The sequence below is a fragment of the Eptatretus burgeri genome, chromosome 13 (genome assembly GCF_056783735.1).
Source record: "Eptatretus burgeri isolate ZD-2024b chromosome 13, Ebu_testis_v1, whole genome shotgun sequence".
Lineage (NCBI taxonomy): Eukaryota > Metazoa > Chordata > Myxini > Myxiniformes > Myxinidae > Eptatretus > Eptatretus burgeri.
In genome coordinates this window covers 15,742,556-15,761,915 of record NC_140973.1, presented here as the reverse complement: position 1 = coordinate 15,761,915, position 19,360 = coordinate 15,742,556, and the positions used below count along the sequence as shown (strand labels likewise).

Genomic DNA, 19,360 nt, shown 5'->3' with positions numbered 1-19,360 from the left:
GGAAGGAAACATGATGAGTGAGTGAGGCCAGCAGGCCTGAGTGTATGGAGTGATTGTGCAATGAGTGATTGGGGGGAGGAGTGATTCCCGCCCAGGGGACCCCGGGGTCAGTGTAAAGTGAGTCAGGGGGTTAGTTCTATTGACAAAAATGGAGGTCGTTTTGTTGTTGGTGGGAGTGTAGGCTCGATACCCATTTGGAGGGGTGCAGGAGCCCTGTTAACGGGCTGGGAGCGTGGCTACGAGCGGTGAGTATCGTTGAGTGGGTACCCCGGGCACCGGGCAAGTCGGCCGCGGTAGGCCAAGGGTCCATGGGGGGCTAGGATAGCGTAGTGGACACGGGTGGCCTGCATGATGCGGGGCCCGTGGCGCCAAATGCCATGGGGGCAGTGTACTGGGCACGGGCGACCCTCGGAAAGGGACCCGGGGCGCCAACACGCCATGTGGAAATCGAGGGGGAGTTGCCAAGGAGGGTACTCCCCGTTTTTAGGGAGCTGGTAGGTTCGGAGGCAGTGTAGTGCCCGGTGGTGCCATCGTCGGAGAGTCGGCAGAGGGTAGTTCCTGCCAAGGGAGTCACGCGTCCCAGCCATGAGACCGTGTGAGGACACGGGAGGAAAATTGGGGGGCAAGGCCCAAAATTGTGACGACACCAACACAGGCGACGGGAATATTGGTTGTTCGAACCGATAGTTTAAGCGAGAGGCGCTTGTTGAAAGCCCTGGGGTAGATTAGGAAGTGTACCCCTCCGCACCATCCATCCCTTCGCTCTCGTTGTGGGCCGCTGGACCCACCTTGGGTAAAGATCGCTGAAATCTGAGGAGGCCATTCTGAGGCTTGAATTGGGCCTTGACACAGGACGCTAGCTCTCCCTTATTCCCCCCCCCCCGGTGAAGGGAACGTAGGGGTTGGGAGTAGGCTAGGAGACGATAGGTTAGCCGAACAAGGATGATAAAGGGGGTTAGCAGACGATTTATAGGAGGGAAGTAAAAAATAAAAATAAAAACAAAAATAAATAAGTTGGGGCTAAATTGGGTTTTGACAAATTAAGGGAGTGGGTATGGACAGAGACAGGCAAAGGCGATAGGTTGGGAGGGAGACAGTAGGTAGGTCCGAGCCCACCTTCCGAGTGGCCAGCACCACCGCACTCCCTCCACCAACCTCCATTTCAAGGCAAAGGCTGGCCAACTTCATCGGCTGGCTGTGTTACTGCAAGGCCTGTGCCGGCCGGATCGTCTGCAGTTGTTTTGCTTCAAAGCCTGTGCTGTTCGGTCATCTGCCGGCTGGTTGCTACAGCAGCCCTGTTTTGCCCTGCCTTGCCTGCCCACCTTGCCATCAGAGACTGCATGCGAGCAGCCTGGCTCCCTGCTAACTTTTTCTCTTTGCAGAGTCCATCGATCCTGGGCCATGGTTAGTGTAAATTTTGAAAGTTAAGTTGTTAAGTTGTGTATTGTAAATGTGTTTTGCGCCCCCCGCATGTTTGTCTTAGCGCCGACAATTTATTTAAGTCGTCCGTATGAATGGGTTTGTTTAGTTAGTTACTCAGCCCATAGGTTATTTATTTTGGGGACACGAATACACTGTCGCACTCAGGGATCCGAAGGTAAAACGTATTAGGGGAGAACTTGCACATGATGGCACTCGAAAATTCGGCGACTCAGGACGAGTCTGTAAAAAGGGGAGGGGGTAGTGTTACGGCTGTGGAAATTCGCAATACACCATAAAGGGTCCTTAGATCAGTTATGACGATAAGTAATTGTGTAGTTAGATTTCCCCACCGTTGTTTAAAGGGAATTTCCGCGTTCACCAGAATGCGATCCTTTGAGTTAGCCGTTTTTCTTTTCTCTGTCATTATTTTGGACCAATAATCCCCCAACAACTCAAACACCACCACCTTCGCCTCTTTACCTCCACAACTCCATCCCGCAAACATCGCTTCACCGCCATTCTCAAACGACGCCCGCCAAAAACCAAACTCCCACCACCTCCGCCTTTCTACCATACGTCGTGCCATGGGCTGTGAATGCGTTCCTTTCGCCCCGAAAAGCGGACCAGGAATGCTTCACGCCCCCTTTTCATCCATCCAATGACCGAGCATTGGGTAGTATAGCCCCGCCTTCGAACCCGCTGTGAATGCGTTCCTTTCGCCCCAAAAAGCGGATCAGGAATGCTTCACGCCCCCTTTTCATCCATCCAATGACCGAGCATCGGGTAGTATAGCCCCGCCTCCGAACCCGCTGTGATCCAGAAATTTACATATACGCCCCTCCCCCGGGTTATATAAGCGCGAGCTAGCGGGAAGTCAAGTTGCGCAGTGCGTCGGCAGAGAACCAAGTGGGAGCATTGGAGTGGCAGCGGCGGAGTGTCGGGAGACGAAGTCAAGTCTGTAGTGTCGGCAGAGCAGTCGAGTCGGGAGACGGAGCTCGAAGCCGACGGAAAAGGCAGACGGGGAGCGCCGGAGAGAGCTCGCCGACCCCGCCAGGGGCACGAAGCCAGGTGCAGCTTCGCTGACATTGCGGCTTGCCCGCCATCGCGCCACGAGGGCACGGGTAGGACCCTTCGGTCTCCTGGACCTGGGCGCTCATCCAGCTTCCACATGCATTAGGCCCACGGGCCCAGTCTGACTCCCTTGCCTTTGAGGGGGTCTTTCCTTTGCTTTTGTGTGAATGCGTGTTGTGGCACCATATTTTGTAAAGTAGAAACTGTTTAAGTGCATGTAAATAAACCTTTGCTTGTAGTCGGTTGTAATTCCTGCTTTCATTGCTTTGACTGTTTTTTCATGCATTCTGACTGTATGGCTGTGAATACGTGCTTGCCTTGTCCGAGTGTGGAATAAATGTGCTTGTCGAACTGTTTCCCGTTTCGTTGCGTCCTTTCCTTTGTTTGAAAGTTCCATCCTGCATCACGGAAGGAATTGGTAGAAGGGTGTAAGCACGTCCGTCGGGGCCAGCGATAACACCACTCGGTTATCACTGAAGCATGGAACGGGCCGCTTAAGCGGTTCGTGTCCTAGGCCGGCTAGCGGTGAGGTACGATCGCCCGGTTAACTACCCGCGCAGGTACTTAGGTAGGTCGAGTTTGGCGAACAACCCTATCCTGCGCGGGTGGCCGATTGGCACGATTGTGGTTTGGTCGAAAGACCCACCTGTGACTAGCTCCTGGCGATAGTTCCAAGGAGGGTCAGGACTGAATTGTCCGTTCTGGTGGGCGACGCGGTCGCGATTTGAGTTTCGTAGCCGATCGCACGCCGGGCGGGCCGAAATTCGTAACAATATATATTATATTTATATATATATATATATATATATATATATATATATACATATATATATATATTATATTTATATATATATATATGTACATTGTTACGGATTTCAGAATCCGGTCTGATGAATGCATCCACACATCCAGGTCCTCAGACCGTTATTTCCTTCAATGCATGTTCAGATTAACCCCATCCCCATGTCTAATGGGATTTTCAATGTGATGCGTTGAGAAGGGTAAAGGATAGATCCCCTCTCTTATGGGAAGCGTTTTTCTTTACAACAGACACGTTTATACACATTTCTTTCACGAGCTCTGAAGACCGCCCTTATATTTCCTCAGCAACATTTCTTTCACGAGCTAAAATGCCCGCCTTTTTAGAGCGCATGCGTCGTCATGGGAACTGTGCGGAAGTGGGGCGGGGTGAGCTTGGGGCGGACTGCACCCGCGGAGATGGTCCGGATATAGAAAACGAATGGGAGGTACGTACTGTGAGGAGGAAAGCGTGGGCGAAAGAAAGTGGGGTGAAAGAAAGCCAGGGAGGGAGAAGAGAACGAGAAGTAAACTTGAGAAGCGAGCAAGAAGCGGGTGTAAGCACGCAAAAGAGGAGAAGGAAGCGAGCATGTGGTGCGCGTGTGGGTGTCTGACCAGTGCCAACAACGAGACAATTCGTCCTCCCAGTGCTTGGGCAAGCGAGCGTGTGGTGCGCGTGTGTGTGTGAGCAGTGCTGCCAACAAGTGAGGCACAGGTCAGTCACCAACAATACCAGGGTCTGAACTTGCGACAGACGATCTCAGTGTCCTCCAGACATCGACTGGCGTTCAAGGCTGTTCGCGAGAGGTTGCACGGTAAAGCTGGGTGCTCGCGACGGACGTGACACGCACGCATGCATTTCAGAACATTTTCACTTCATGGACGACTTTCTCATGAGTGAGACGATTCTTCCCCCCCCCCCCCCGAATGATCTGCTGGGTACCTTTGTCTGTGTTTAGCTGTAAGTACATCCACCCCCGATAAGCATCTGCTCTTTGTCTCTTTCCTGGCATTTTGATTGATTTTGCTTTGAAATTTATTCTTTATTTACCTCAGAAAATAAGAAGTTCTTTTTATTGGTTTATTTTATTATTAATAAATCATTTGTCGATTTCCAACCTGTCTGTGTTTGTCCTTTCCTTCCATTGGTCTCGTATTGTCCGAACCTAGACTGGGAGGTAATTACCACAGATTTGACCAAAAATAGTCGGCACGCACCAAGAGTTATAACGCTCGGCCACCCTAATTAAAATCTAATCGAGATAACATTGCTGCTTTGCCGAGGGCGCGCTCCCCGCTCAGGTAACCACGTGACCTCCAGTTAAATGGAATAATTACACGGTGGACACTGGAACTCGTGGTTGACTGGGTGGAGTTCGTGGTTTTAAAACAACCCACCGTCCCACAACGTTAATTGTGAGTGGTGGCCCCAGGTCCGGCTCTACCGAGGACAACCGGGATTAATCCCCCTGAGTGACAAGCTGGTGTCTCCTTAACTGTGGCCGCAACAATATATATATATATATATATATATATATATATATATATATATATATATATATATATATATATATATATATATATATATATATATATATATATATATATATATATACACACACGAGGTCTGTCTAAAAAGTAACGGGACTGAGCCTGCTGTGTGCTCCACTTACACAACTTGAATGAACAGGTTGTGTCACAGTCTTTCGCAACATTCCAGCAATATATATGATTGGTGATGATTGACTGCGCTCATTGTGTGATTTTTTTTTTACAGGTCGTGATTTACACGTTGTCTAGTCTGAGTTGGCGCGCTATATGTCATGAGCAGAGAGCCAATCTGAAGTTTCTTGCCAAGTTTGGCAAAACACCTTCCGAATCCTTCGCAATGCTGCAGCAAGTCTACGGGGAAGAAACAATGTCACATACACGTGCATTTGAATGGCACAAGAAGTTCAAAGAGGGACGTGAGGAGGTTGAAGACGATCCATGGTCTGGAAGACCTTCAACGAGCAGAACGGCGGACAACATTGAGCGTGTGACGCAGATGGTGCGTGCAGATCGTCGACTCATGGTGCGGATGATTGCTGAGATACTTGATCCATCAACAAGGACACTGTCTGGAGCATCATCACTGAAAATCTTGGAATGTGCAAGGTGTGCGCAACGATGGTCCCAAAGCTGTTGTCTGAGGACCAGAAACAGCAAAGAGACACTGTTTTTCAAGACATTATTGAGCGCCTCAAGGACGATCCAGACCTGCTCGGGAGAGTCGTTACTGGCGATGAATCGTGGATATTCGAATACGATCCCGAGACCAAACGGCAGAGTCGTCAGTGGAAAAGTCCGGCATCACCAGACCAAAGAAAGCAAGGATGTCAAAGTTGAAGGTCAAGATGATGCTTATCGCGTATTTTGACATCAAGGGAATCGTCCACTTCGAGTTTCTACCACAAGGTCAAACAGTGAATCAATACGTGTCCAAGGAGATCCTCCGGCGACTCATGAGATCAGTCCGGGACAAGAGGAGGGATCTGTAGGAGAACAACGCCTGGGTGCTCCACTATGACAACGCCCCTGCTCACAGTGCCCTGAGCATCTGACAGTTTCTGGCAGAGAGGAACGTGCCAACTCTGGAGCAACCCCCGTATTCGCCAGACTTGGCCCCTTGTGATTTTTTCCTGTTCCCCAAGCTCAAGGGGGTGATCAAGGGGACCCGATTTCCTGGTGTGGAGGCCATCAAATGGGCCGTGATGACGGAGCTCCGGAGGATTCCAGAAGAAGCCTTCCGGGGGTGCATCAAAGCGTGGAAGAAGAGGATGGACAAGTGTGTGAGACTGGAGGGAAACTATTTTGAAGGGGACAAGCTGTGATTTCAATATATTATTTGGAAAAAAATTTCTGTGAAGTCAGTCCCGTTACTTTTTAGACAGACCTCGTATATGCCTGGTGTTGGTTTAATGGTTAGGGTAGTGGGCTTGGGATCTTATGATCCAGAGTTCAAATCTCCCTCGGCTGTTGAATTAATACCAGGTGGGGTTGACTCTGCCTGTTGTCCTTCCGAGGTCAGCAAAATGAGTGCCAGCTTGTTGGTATCCTGTGTTGGAGTGGCGTCCTGTCCAGGATTGTGCCCAATAGCCAAGGAGTCTGCTTCGGCAGCACCAATGCTTTGCACAGAGTCTGGTCCCGATGGATGGAATATATAAAAAATATATATATATATGATTATTTTTAGACATGAAATATATAATATATATCTATAACATATGTATTTTTATAAAATAAATATTTATCATAAATATATATATATATGTAATATGTAATACATATACATTACATGGCCAAAGGTATGTGGACACCCCTTCTAATTAGTGGATGTGGCTATTTCAGCCATAACCATTGCTGACAGGTGTATAAAATCAAGTACACAGCCGTTCAATGTTCATAGATAAACATTGGCAGTCGAATGGGCCATACGGAAGAGCTCATTGACTTTCAATGTGGCACCGTCATAGAATTCCACCTTTCCAACGGGTCAATTCATCAAATTTCTGCCCTGCTAGATCTGCCCCGGTCAACTGTAAGTGCTGTTTTTGTGAAGTGGAAACGTCTCGGAGCCACACAAGTTCACAGAATGGGACCGCCGAGTGCTGAAGTGTGTCGTGTGGAAAAATAGTCTGTTGTCGGTTGCAACATTCACTACCGAGTTCCAAACTGACTCTGGAAGCATCGTCAGCACAAGCACTGTTCGTCGAGAACTGCATGAAATCGGTTTCCATGGCCGAGCAGCCGCACACAAGCTTAAGATCACCATGCGCAATGCCAAGTGTCGGCTGGAGTGGTGTAAAGCTCACTGCCATTGGACTCTGGAGTAGTGGAAATGTGTTCTCTGGAATGATGAATCATGCTTCACCATCTGGTAGTCCAGCAGACGAATCTGGGTTTGGCGGATGCAAGGAGCACACGACCTGCCGGAATGCATAGTACCAACTGTAAAGTTTGGTGGAGGAGGAATAATGTTCTGGGGCTGTTTTTCATGGTTCGAGCTCGGCCCCTTAGTTCCAGTGAAGGTAAATCTTAACGTCACAGCATAAAATGACATACTAGACAATTCTGTGCTTCCAACTTGGAAGCACCAGTTTGGGGAAGGCCCTTTCCTGTTTCAGCATGACAATGCCGCCGTGCACAAAGCAAAGTCCATACAGAAATGGTCTGTCGAGATCGGTGTGGAAGAAATTGACTGGCCCGCACAGAGCCCTGACCTCAACCCCATAGAACACCTTTGGGATGAATTGGAACGCCGACTGCGAGCCAGACCTAATAACCCAACATCAGTGCCCGACCTCACTAATGGTCCTGTGGCTGAATGGAAGCAAATCCCCGCAGCAATGTTCCAACATCTCGTGCAAAGCCTTCCCAGAAGAGAGGAGGCTGTTGTAGCAGCAAAAGGGGACCAACTCCATGTTAATGCCCATGATTTTGGAATGAGATGTTGGACGAGCAGGTGTGCACATACTTTTGGCCATGTTGTGTATACATACAGTGTAATATGTTATATATTATGTACACATTGATCGTGGTGTAATTCCTGAAATGATAAAATGTGTCACCCATATAATACAAAAATACACAGGGTGTCCACAAATACTGTTCCAAATTAAAACCATAATAAAAAAAATTATTAATTGGAACACAATGATGCGGCTTGCTGCATGTGGAAGAACATTTGATCAAGTTTTGTTGACCTTTTTTTTCCATTTCCAGGTGTCGACTGTGACACATGACATCACATTAACTAAAAATGGCATCCCCACAAGAAAAAGTGCATTTTGGTGTCTGGTTTATAGAGACCAAATCAGCTGTACAGGCTCAAAGAATCCTCAGGATGCCCGATGGAAGGAAGCCACCAGAGAAAAACGACTCGTGAGTGGCACAAAAAGTTGATAGAGACTGTTATCCTCTTGCAGAGGAAGGGGGCAGGCTGACCAAGCACAAGTGGTGAGGATGTTGAACACATTTGTGATTCGTTCAAGCACAGTCTCCATCATTCCATTCGGATTCAGATGATGATCTTGACCAATCGTGACAACAAAACTTGGAGAAATGTTCTTTCACGTGCAGCAAACGGCATCATTGGATCTCTTTTAATTGGTTTTTATTACGGTTTGAATTTGGAAAATTTGTGGACATAGATAGATATATTCAAAACAAGAATGTTCACATCGTATGATTCTCAAGACTGGATTTTCCTTTGGCTGTAAAAACACATTCTGTTATTTATGTCGCTATAATGTGTATAATTCTATCATCTGCTTTTGAAAATGTTGGCATCATGAATGAATTTACTCCTCAAGAGTCATGTCATCTATATCAAAACACAAGGGCTGATCAGTAAGTTTGTGGCCCGACAATAAAAAAGCAATTGACATAATTACCTAGTTAAAAAAAAAATAAACAATTGCTGAACATATTTTAGCAAACAATTCTATTCTTTTAATCTAACAGACATTACCTTAACTTGTTTGTCTACTTTTGTGCTACATCACAGGCTTAGTCATCAACCTTCGTATATCACGCATTATAATCAAACGTACCTCATCTACCTTCATATATGACACATCACAATGGATTTACCTCAACAACTGTATGCAAGTGAATTAATTACACAGAAAAACAAGTGCAATTTCATCCCCTATTTACAATCACGATAACAAGGCCGCTAAGCTATCCAGTTGATCAGTTTAGTCTCAGTACTGTGTTCCACAGTCGATTAATACTCATTGTTTACACATGATTGTTAGTTTTGTGGAAAATTTGAATCATTTCCTTTTTACCACTTGTACCTGGTAATACTTTTAAGTTTCATGTAAAATCATAACTCTGCACCATCCACCGCCTCCCTCCCCCAACCCATAACTTTCATACCACCACCCATTAGCAACCACTATCCTTACTCACCCTACTCCTCCCATCACAATTCATTCCCTTCTTCTTACCTTCCCTCGCAGACGACGTCCTGAAACGTAGTCCAGTCAGACCTGCCGTCAGTTCACCCGGATGTGTGGGAATCCTGCCGATCCCGACCCCTTGCGCCGACCAGGCGGGCGCTTCGGCAGCCATGAGGGACCCGGAGGCGCCGTACGGCACATACGCAGAAACGTGTGCCTGGGCACAGGCGTAAGGGCGTGCATTGGACGGTGACACGAAGGTTGTGACGGCAGGGAGGGCACTGGGTCCCTGCAGGGTCAAACGTATCACTCCGCACCACTGTACGGGCTCCGTAGAAATCGATTATCAGCAAAATTTAGCACCAACTTCACTGCCTCATACAACATATAGTCATCTGCCATAAGCACAGCGATAATATACATGGTGGCCCAGTGATGACATCAGATAATATATATTCTATGTACATTGTGCACTGTGAAAAGTTTTTTTTAAAGCATTCTTTACTTATCAACAACACAGGCAACATATGCTATACATGGCATGATTAATTACAAAATGCATTCAACTCGTCCATTTAAAAGTATTTTTTTTGTAATTCATTCAAATTGTTCCTGCAAATGTAAAACTGATGGTCTCGATACGGAGATAACAATGAACGACGGATTCAGTTTCACCAAATCCTTTGTCCACACACTGTCTCGGACATAGGAGTCTGTGGAAGTGGAGGACAAAAAGGAAAGAGATAATGGAAAACAAAGGAAGAAAGAAGAAAGATGCCGAAATTTTGTTTTTCTCTCAACCGTGTTATAGTTTTTGGGTGAAAGGTCGGTACACCGGTACGTCGAACACGGAGGCAAAGCACTGGATCCTTCCATTATAGGGCGACTCCTGCACGAACCCAGCATTGCATCGATAATTTTTATTACTCTAAAACCATAATTTGAATACGCATCCGTTTATACCCTTTGTTTATACCTCACAGGCCACAATTTAAAACCAATACTGTATAATTCATTCGGAAACAGTGGAGACATAATCCAAGATAGATGTTATGAAGGACTTCAACATATTCCGCAAAATACGAGGACCATTCAAGAAGTCCCCACAACGAAATACTCACAATAGTCCATGAAACAAAAGTGTTCCTAATTGTAGATACTTATGGATTGAAACCAAGAAACAAAAAAAACAACGTTGGTGTTTTTTGTTCTGAGAACCTTTTGAATGCACCTCGTACATCTCATCAAATTTGTAATGATTCTCATAAGTCGTCATGTATTTGACAGCGTGGGTTGGTCATTTTGTGGGGCAGGACTATATATATATATATATATATATATATATATATATATATATATATATATATATATATATATATATATATATATATATATATATATATATATATATATATATATATATATATATATATATATATATATATATATATATATATATATATATAAACTGGTTTTTATTTCCAAAACAGCTTTTGTGTTATAAAATTTCCGAGATGAACCTCACTCCCTGGAGTGCAAAAGAAACGCCACGACTACAAGGACTATGTTCGTGGGTGGCAATGTCATCAGTGACCAAAACCGAAATACTCACAAAGCAGGCTGAGAATGAGATTGTTACATTTGCATGTTTTAAAGTAGCTTATGCATTATGTTTCCAAAAATCTATTAACCTTTCAGTATAAATTACTTTTTTTTTTCTTCTTTTTTTTTTCTTTATCCCTGGCTATTAACCATGCAAGCATCGATGATGTCATGCATTGCCTTATGGCGTCCAATAATTATTTCAATTCTGGTTGACATGCAGGAAACCTATTTATTTGACTGAAAAGATCGAGCTCAAACTCGATAACCCGGCAGAGTGCTCCGCTGCCAGGTTGTTTACCGGTAAACAGTGTGCTGTGTACCCAAAGGGGTTCGAGAATTTTCCACCCGTGGGTTTCACAAGTGTGAATCTGTCCTGTCCGGTTGCACCTCGTTACCTCCGCCACCGAAGGTGGATGGAGGTTATGTTTTCAATCCTGTCTGTTTGTTTGTGAGCAGGATATCACAAAATGTTACGGAAGGATTCGGACGAAATTTGGAAGACAGGTTGGGTATGTGGCAAGGACGAATTGATGAGATTTTGGTGAAGATCCGAATCAGAGAATGTTTTTAATTTCCAAGTGGTTCTTCGCTATTGAAAGATCGGGCCAAAAACGATATATGGCATGATATTTCAAAAAGTTGTGGGTGAGTTTTGACAAAACTTGGTGAATGAGTTGGGTAGTTGACAAGAACAAGCTGATTAGATTCTGGTTCAGGTCCGGATCCAGATCCGGCCTATCAGTGGGATACAAAATGTAAACTGTTCACCCTGGCAGAGGTATGTGCTCTACTGAGTGCCGTTGTAGTTTATCTTGTGTGCGTAAAAATGACTTTTTATATAAGCATATGATGCTTTTCAATTTTACAAAGTATCCTCCTATAAATGTACAAGTCACCAAATTGTCTATAGGATAATCCAAATGCAATTAAGTACAGGTGCGTAGGTGCATATTGGATTCCGCACAATATGCATGAAGGCTGCGTATGTGGTCGGCATAAATATCCACCAAGTATGGTGTGTGTACAGCGCACCTGCGTGTACTTGAGCTGTGGCTCGAGTGGAGTCGCCTTTTCAGGTAAAGCACTTGCGGCACAGCCCCCTGCGAAGGCTGCTCGGCTCATGGAAGTCCAGTCTTCCATCTTGGTGGGGTATGCGGCAGACTCCCCCATGGCTGAGTGAAGCATGCAGATTGAGGGGACGAAGAATAAGAATACCATATTACCCTGTACATCTCTTTTAACGATAACACAAATCGTTTGAGGTGTTACACTTATATGTGGTGTATTTTAGATGGTACGCTAGTTGCGCATATTATTTTATTTCCCCAACATAAAATTTCATGAAACACCTCTGGCAACATACTTTGAGATTACACGTTTAAAAAAAAAATATATATATATATATATGATTGTTAAAGAAGACTCATAAATAATAATTATGATGATGATAATAAATATTGCAATAACTGTTCAGTTTGAAGTTTAACATAATTGTCACCCAGCCCCATGTGCACACAAAGTAGAATATTTTTTACAGGAACTTCTTGCAATTATTGGGAGCCATGCCAGGACAGATGCTATAAATCATGGAGGAAATGACGTCCCGTCAGTCTCTCGCTTATGTCTGGCCTGTTGTAAATAAGCATTGAGAATTGGCTTTCAAACATCATGAGACATTAGTGAAGATTTTATATACTGTACTTCAGAATTTTCAAAACAAGGAATTATTTCACAAAAAGCTTAAAATATCCAAACAATTGCTACAGACACAATATTTTATCGTGTTATATACCTTCTAGAGTTACCCGTGTGTACTCGCTTTACCACATGTGGTTAGACACCATATATAGTAATAGTTATTGACCATGTGTTGTTATTATGTACACGAGGCATTCAAAAGGATCTACAAAAGAAATACAACAATCCAAAATATTATATGTATAACGGTTTTCATGTACGTATAGATTTTTTTTTTAAAGCATTAATTTACTCTCTTATTCATTAAACCTGATTCCCCGTTGGAAAATATTAAAGTTTGCATTTCTTGACCTTTTTTGAGATATATTCCCAATCGTGAAACTTTTTGAACACTCATCAAGCTATGTATATATAGATATATTTACTTGTTATATCATATATAGCTGTTATATGTTATTTAGTAACAACATATGTAGTTATTATATGATGTATAGCAAGTGCAACAAATGCTGTTCCGATAACAGACATATTACACGCACGCACGCATGCACGCACACACACACACACACACACACACACACACACACACACACACACACACACACACACACACACACACACACACACACACACACACACACGCACACACACACACACACTTTTTGAACAAAACTACAACCCAGCTACAACCCCTACAGCTCAGTTTGATCAAGGATCAGTACGTACTTCTGTGGCCTAACATAGACATACAAAGTTAAAATTGTTCTAAATGTATAGTTTATGTTGATCCTTGTCGGGTGTGTTGATTTATGAGCATGTACTTCTGTATTAAGAAACAGAAATGAAATAAATTATGTGGAAAAATTCATTTAAAATTATATAGTAAATATTGGAGAAAAATAATAAAGATTTTGTTAATTCTTTTACCACTTAATGATCTCCCATTATACATGTATATGCATCTTCGTCGGGACTGTAATGTCCCAGCTTTCGCCCAGGTTGGAGAATCAAGGAAAGAATTCCCACCACCACAATTTCCGAAAGCAAATACAGTGATACCTCCTGGTTGTGATCGGTGGGGGAGAATAACGTGTCCGTGTGGCAGAGGGCACTTGTTATTCTCCGATCATGCAGCAATAGCTGTGATCAGACTCAATCTGGCACCCTCACCAATTACAGTTCGGGATCTATCCATCACTCATATATAAAGCCAAAAGGCTTCAGTCACAACTACGTGAAGCAGCAACGTGTTGCCCTGATGAGCCCGAATTAGGGCGAAACTACTCAGTTACTTCGCTTTTCATCTACTTGGTGACAGTATTTGATTTTAACATCTCTGTTCACGTTGCAAGAAGCCCTTCAAGGGCTGCAGTCATGGCATCAGGACGGTAACGTCACGGCGTTCACTCAGGTTGGATAATGAAGGAATCCCCTACACATATATATATATATATATATATATATATATATATATATATATATATATATATATATATATATACATATACATATATATACATACATACACACACACACATATATATAATCGAGTTATCCAATTCCATCACATTGCGTCTGACTCTGGTGACATTCATGATCAGATTTCTCCAAACATCCCTATCCTACACAGCTTCCCGAAGCTCTGGCAGAGCCAGCTTAGTTGCAGCCTTTACCCCATCCATCCAATGCATACAAGGTCTGCATCTTCTCTTTTTCCCTCAACCATACCAAGAATGGTTGACTTCTCCAGGGTTTTGTTTTCTGCACAGGTGATGTTTCCAAAATGTGGCAGTTTCTTGTTATATATATATATATATATATATATATATATATATATATATATATATATATTCCGATGGAATGGTGTAGAGAGTATGCACTTAGCTTTGAGCTGTCTTGCTTGGATTTGATTCTCAACCCGACTATAAACTGTCAGATTTGTGCTTCCGAAGCAGGGTTTGCATCCCAGTGCCCTCGGATGGACAGTGTGTGTGTGCCCTCAAAATGTGTCACCTCCGGATAGACATTAAGTTGGGTAGCCAATCAGTTAGCATGAGTAGGTGTATGTTAAGAATCCCCTGATGTCGCAAGGACGGATCCCAAGCTGCAGTGACATTAGCAGTCAACATATGAATAACTAGAACGGTACTCGGTAGAGCGCATACCTCCGCCAGGCTGAACAGTTTGTTTTGTATCCCACTGCTGTTGTTGTTTCGTATGTAGCCTTTGGCTGCTGGTTGCATCACTTTCTGGAAGCGCAGCTGTGCCACTGATGCAGTGCCCCTGTTATCAGTGAGCTGATTCTCATTTCGCCGACCTCGGAAGGGTGGCAGGCTGAGTCGACCCACTGGTGTTATTTCAACGGCCCGACAATGGCTCAAACTCAAGACCATAAGATCTTAAGCCAGCTGCCTCAAGTGTTAAGCCAACACCAGGTTTCTTTGTATCCCACTGATCGGCCAGATCTACATCCGGACCTCATCCAAAATCGAATCGGCTTGTTCTTGTCACAAACCCAACTCATTCACCAAGATTTATCATAATCTATCCACCAGTTTTTGAAATATCATGCAATATGTTGTTTTAAGCCCCATCTTTCAATTATAACAATCTGTCCTTGTCACACACGCAACCTGTCCACCAGTAAGTTTCATCCGAATCAGTCCATAACTTTTTGAGATGTCATGTTATCTATCATTTTGGCCTTTTCTCTCAAAGATGAAGGATCACTTGCAAAAAATTATAATATCCGGATTCGGAACCGGATCTTCACCAAAATCTAATCAATTCGTCGTTGTCACACACTCAACCTGGCCACCAAATTTCGTCCAAATCCATCCATAAAACTGTTTGAGATATCCTGCTCACAAACAAACAGACAGATGAAAACATAACCCCCTCCATATTTGGTGGTGGAGATAACAACACTTAAATCACGTATTGCACAAGGTATAAACTTGGTAGCCTCGGTGGTATGCGTTTGTCTATGCTGTCGCTGATGATTCGCGAACAAGTGATGAATCTGGTACAACGGCTGAGGGGGACGTGCAGCATTGGGATTCTCAAGTATGTACCACTTGTGATTGCTGCAGCTGTTGAGGAACCTGTGTAGGGTTTGAAGCAGCAATGGACTTACCTTGCGAAGCTTCTCTTGGTTGCTTTATGCAGCTTTCTTTGGCCGGAAGAGCATGGCAGGTAATTTATTTGATAATCCGAGTCACCTGGGGTAATTCATGAGGTGAGAGCCGATTGGTTATTCCCTCCAATTACAGGTGAGAGACATGATTGGGTCTTGATACATTTTATATGTACACCAAACTCGGCAGCGTAATTGTTCGAGCATCCGCTCTGAGTTTGGGAGGTTGATGGTTTAAACCTCAGCCAAGTCATAGAAATAATTTTTTTATTGCTTGTGCTGCTTCCTTGCTCGACTTTTAATAGGATAGAGCATGGATAAACAATGGAGGGAAGACAAAGGTAAACCACCCAGAATAACCCTTGTCAAGAAACTGCTTCAGCAGCACCGACGCTCTGGAATTGCGATTCCATTGCCTTCCCAGATATATATATATATATATATATATATATATATATATATATATATATATATATATATATATATATATATATATATATATATATATATATATATATATATATATATATATATATATACATATCGACTATTTACTGTGTATCATGGTCTATTTATCTCCAAACAACTTGCTGTTTTTTTCATTACAAATCTTACGGTATCAGTATATATAAGATTCCATTTGATGAAACTTTGCATTATACAAAATATAGAATGATATCTCAAGTCTTGTGCGTATTGTAGGCTTTATGGATCCTCCACTAAGATTTGAGAAAAGCAGATTTCATCAAATTAATTGTTCTACAGATATATCGTGATTGTTTCGATGACAAAGAAATGTGAAATAGTCATGCATGTGATGGTGTCCAGCAGGTTATAAACCCCAGTGCGTTGAATCACCTTGGAGCGCGGAGCGGTAACCGAGGATGTCGGTGACCGAGTGCGACGAAGGCCAACGTGGGATACACATGGGACCGACACCCACTCCAACCCCTGGCACACTGCACGCCGGACTCGGCACCTTGGAAGTCATGGGCCCTGGGTACGCGTAGATGGAGTTGTAAGGAATCGCGGGCTGCACCGACAACGACACGTTTGATTGCTTTATGGCATCAAACTGGCTCTGTTGCGGGAGGAACCCGATCTTATTTCGCAGGATGCGGCTGATCGAGCTCACGGATGGTACGTTGTATTTATCGCAAACACCGTCGGCCAGCAATTTGTCCCGAATTTCCCAGGCGAAGATGCCCGGGTCGCGCTGCTTGTACTCCCGGATGTGATTGACCACAGTCGGCGTGGTTACGCGGGGCTTGCTGCCACCAATGGCCCCCGGGAGGATGGAGCCAGTCTCGTTGTAGCGTGCTAGGATTTTGGACACGCATCCGTGCGAAACCCTCAGCTGGCGGCTGATGTCGCAAGGACGGATCCCAAGCTGAGCCAGTTCCACGATGCGGATTCGGATGGCGTTGGGTAGGGGTCGTCCATTCACAAACACACCGCCCAGCTGATTCACCTCGCCAAACGTCTGGTCTGTTCATTCACAGGTAATTAAAGGTTGTCACGCATTACATTTCATCCCTCACTCGCATTTTTCTATTTCGTTCCTTTGTGCTGTTATATGCACATTGCACATACAAGTATATGTTTGTAAACTTTGTGAAGTTATCATACACGACTTACGTATCTTTCGTGATAAACTATAACGTTGTATTTATTTCGACTACATAAGAACAACACAACTTTGGATAGTTACATAATGTTGAAGTTAATTAGCTTACACAATGTCCATCACATTGTCGGAACAAAATATGACGCAGAAGGTTGGTGGAGGTGGATAGCCATGGTGATGTGGACAAAGGAAACGTCGTCACAATTCTCAATACATCGTGCATGTAGCATTAACAAAGAGGGGGGGGGGGCTAAGCAATGACGTCAGAACATTTTACATGAATTTTCATTGTGCGTGTTCGCAACACAAGAAAGCGATTTATGGAATAATCTTGAAATTTTCCAGGAGCAAAGCAATCATGTGACATATATATATATATATATATATATATATATATATATATATATATATATATATATATATATATATATATATATATGTGTGTGTGTGTGTCTACGTCATATTTGTTAAATGTCGAAAATGTGGAACATCTTTCACCTGCACATGATAAGAGTACTTGAAACTCAACTTTATGTTTAATATTCCCGGTCATTGTTAGGATAAAAAATGTAAATGCTTCATTCCCCTCCCCCCCCCCAAAAAAAAATAGTGAGTGATTGTACGAAGCACAAAATGGACTATACCACAAACAAATCGACAATAGCAATGAATTACAATTTGGATAATACGTTGGAAGGTGACATAACAAACTCGGCTTAACGTCGTCTCTCACTCGGGAATAAATAGACAAACACATTTAAAATAAAGTTCAAAAAACAAGAACAGGAAACTCCACATGGTCAGTAAATTCAGATAAACATCTGAATGGACCCATAAATTGTTTCTCTTAAAATAGGTAATTATTTCACAAAGAAAAATCGAATGCAAAACAACACGACTCGAATTCATCGCAGTTTGTTGATCGAGCGATTACACATCCTGAGAGCAATCGTTATTATAATACGCAGACTCAATTATAACCCCATGAAATTTCCTCCACAGATTGAAGAACAATACTACTAGCTCGGTAACTGCAAGATAGTAATTTGTGTCGTTTATACGAATGACTTGATATCGCCACAAGTCCGATTCGAAGTCTTTATACGCGGTTGGACGCAAAGCGGCGCGAGCGGTCATCCTTACCCATCGCAAAGCCCCGTCGGTCACACTTGTACGCACTCTGTCGCTCTTTTTCCACTTGCAGATGTGCACTACTTTTGAGAGTCCTGAACCGAGCGAGGCGGACGCGGCGCCTGGTCGCGCGGGCCGGGCCGCGCTCGCTGATTCCCGCTACGCGGATCTTTCATGTAGCTGTATCGCCACGCCGGTTGCTGCGTCGCATTTCGCAATTCGCAAAATGACTCCTCCGCCGGCCTAAAATGGTCTCCGGGCTCTCATTTTTCTCACACGCCTACGTCTGCTTCAAACACGCCCATGACCCCTTTACCCATCGTTCATTGGCTGAGGCGCGTTTACTGCGAGTTCGCGCCGCGTACCGTCCCATCTGAAACCGAACGTCTCGGTGTGGGCAGTAAGTGTGTGCAGCCGTCGTATCGTGCGTAGATGCCACAGTGGCATCTTACACGCAACTTATGGAAGTTGCTGATATTATTCGTGAGAGAGAAAAACTGCCATCAAATAACCCACCCGAAAGGGAACTTACAATATGGAGATGCACGGCATGCGTTTCTCAACTCACGGTCGCGATTGTTGCTTCTTCGAGGGGAATTGTGTGTAAAAAGGGGAATTAACGAGTATATGGGACAATCTACAAACACACTCTAAACGAGAAGGGCACTCACTAGAGCGCATACCTCCACCACATAATGCCTGATCCAAAAGAACATATCAGGCCCAATAAATTTTTGAAATGTCATGCCATATATCATTTTTGGCCCCATCTCTCAATGGTGAAGAATCACTTTAAAAATTAAAAAAATTCTCGCACCTGGATCTTCACCAAGATCGAATCAATTCCTTCTTGTCACATACCCAAATTGTCCACCAAGTTTTGCTCGAATCCATCCACAACTTTTTGAGATATCGTGATATAAA

General features: G+C 43.9%; 1 protein-coding gene across 5 annotated transcripts in view; it reads right to left on the bottom strand.

Moving 5' to 3' along the window:
- LOC147013920 (paired box protein Pax-1-like) overlaps nucleotides 1-18,706 on the bottom strand; it is a 54,172-nt gene extending 35,466 nt beyond the window's left edge. Inside the window, exons 1-4 of one of the 5 annotated variants that reach the window (XM_085851287.1) lie at nucleotides 18,449-18,706; nucleotides 16,537-17,166; nucleotides 11,877-12,016; nucleotides 9,288-9,528 (exon numbers count right to left, since the gene is read on the bottom strand). In XM_085851287.1, the coding sequence (XP_085707413.1) occupies nucleotides 9,288-9,528; nucleotides 11,877-12,016; nucleotides 16,537-17,166; nucleotides 18,449-18,452 (1,015 nt within the window). In that variant the 5' untranslated portion in view covers nucleotides 18,453-18,706. The remainder of the gene's footprint in view (nucleotides 1-9,287; nucleotides 9,529-11,876; nucleotides 12,017-16,536; nucleotides 17,167-18,448) is intronic. The other 4 variants (XM_085851289.1, XM_085851291.1, XM_085851288.1 and 1 more) reach the window with 4 other exon arrangements.
- Between the last annotated feature and the right edge of the window lie 654 nt (nucleotides 18,707-19,360).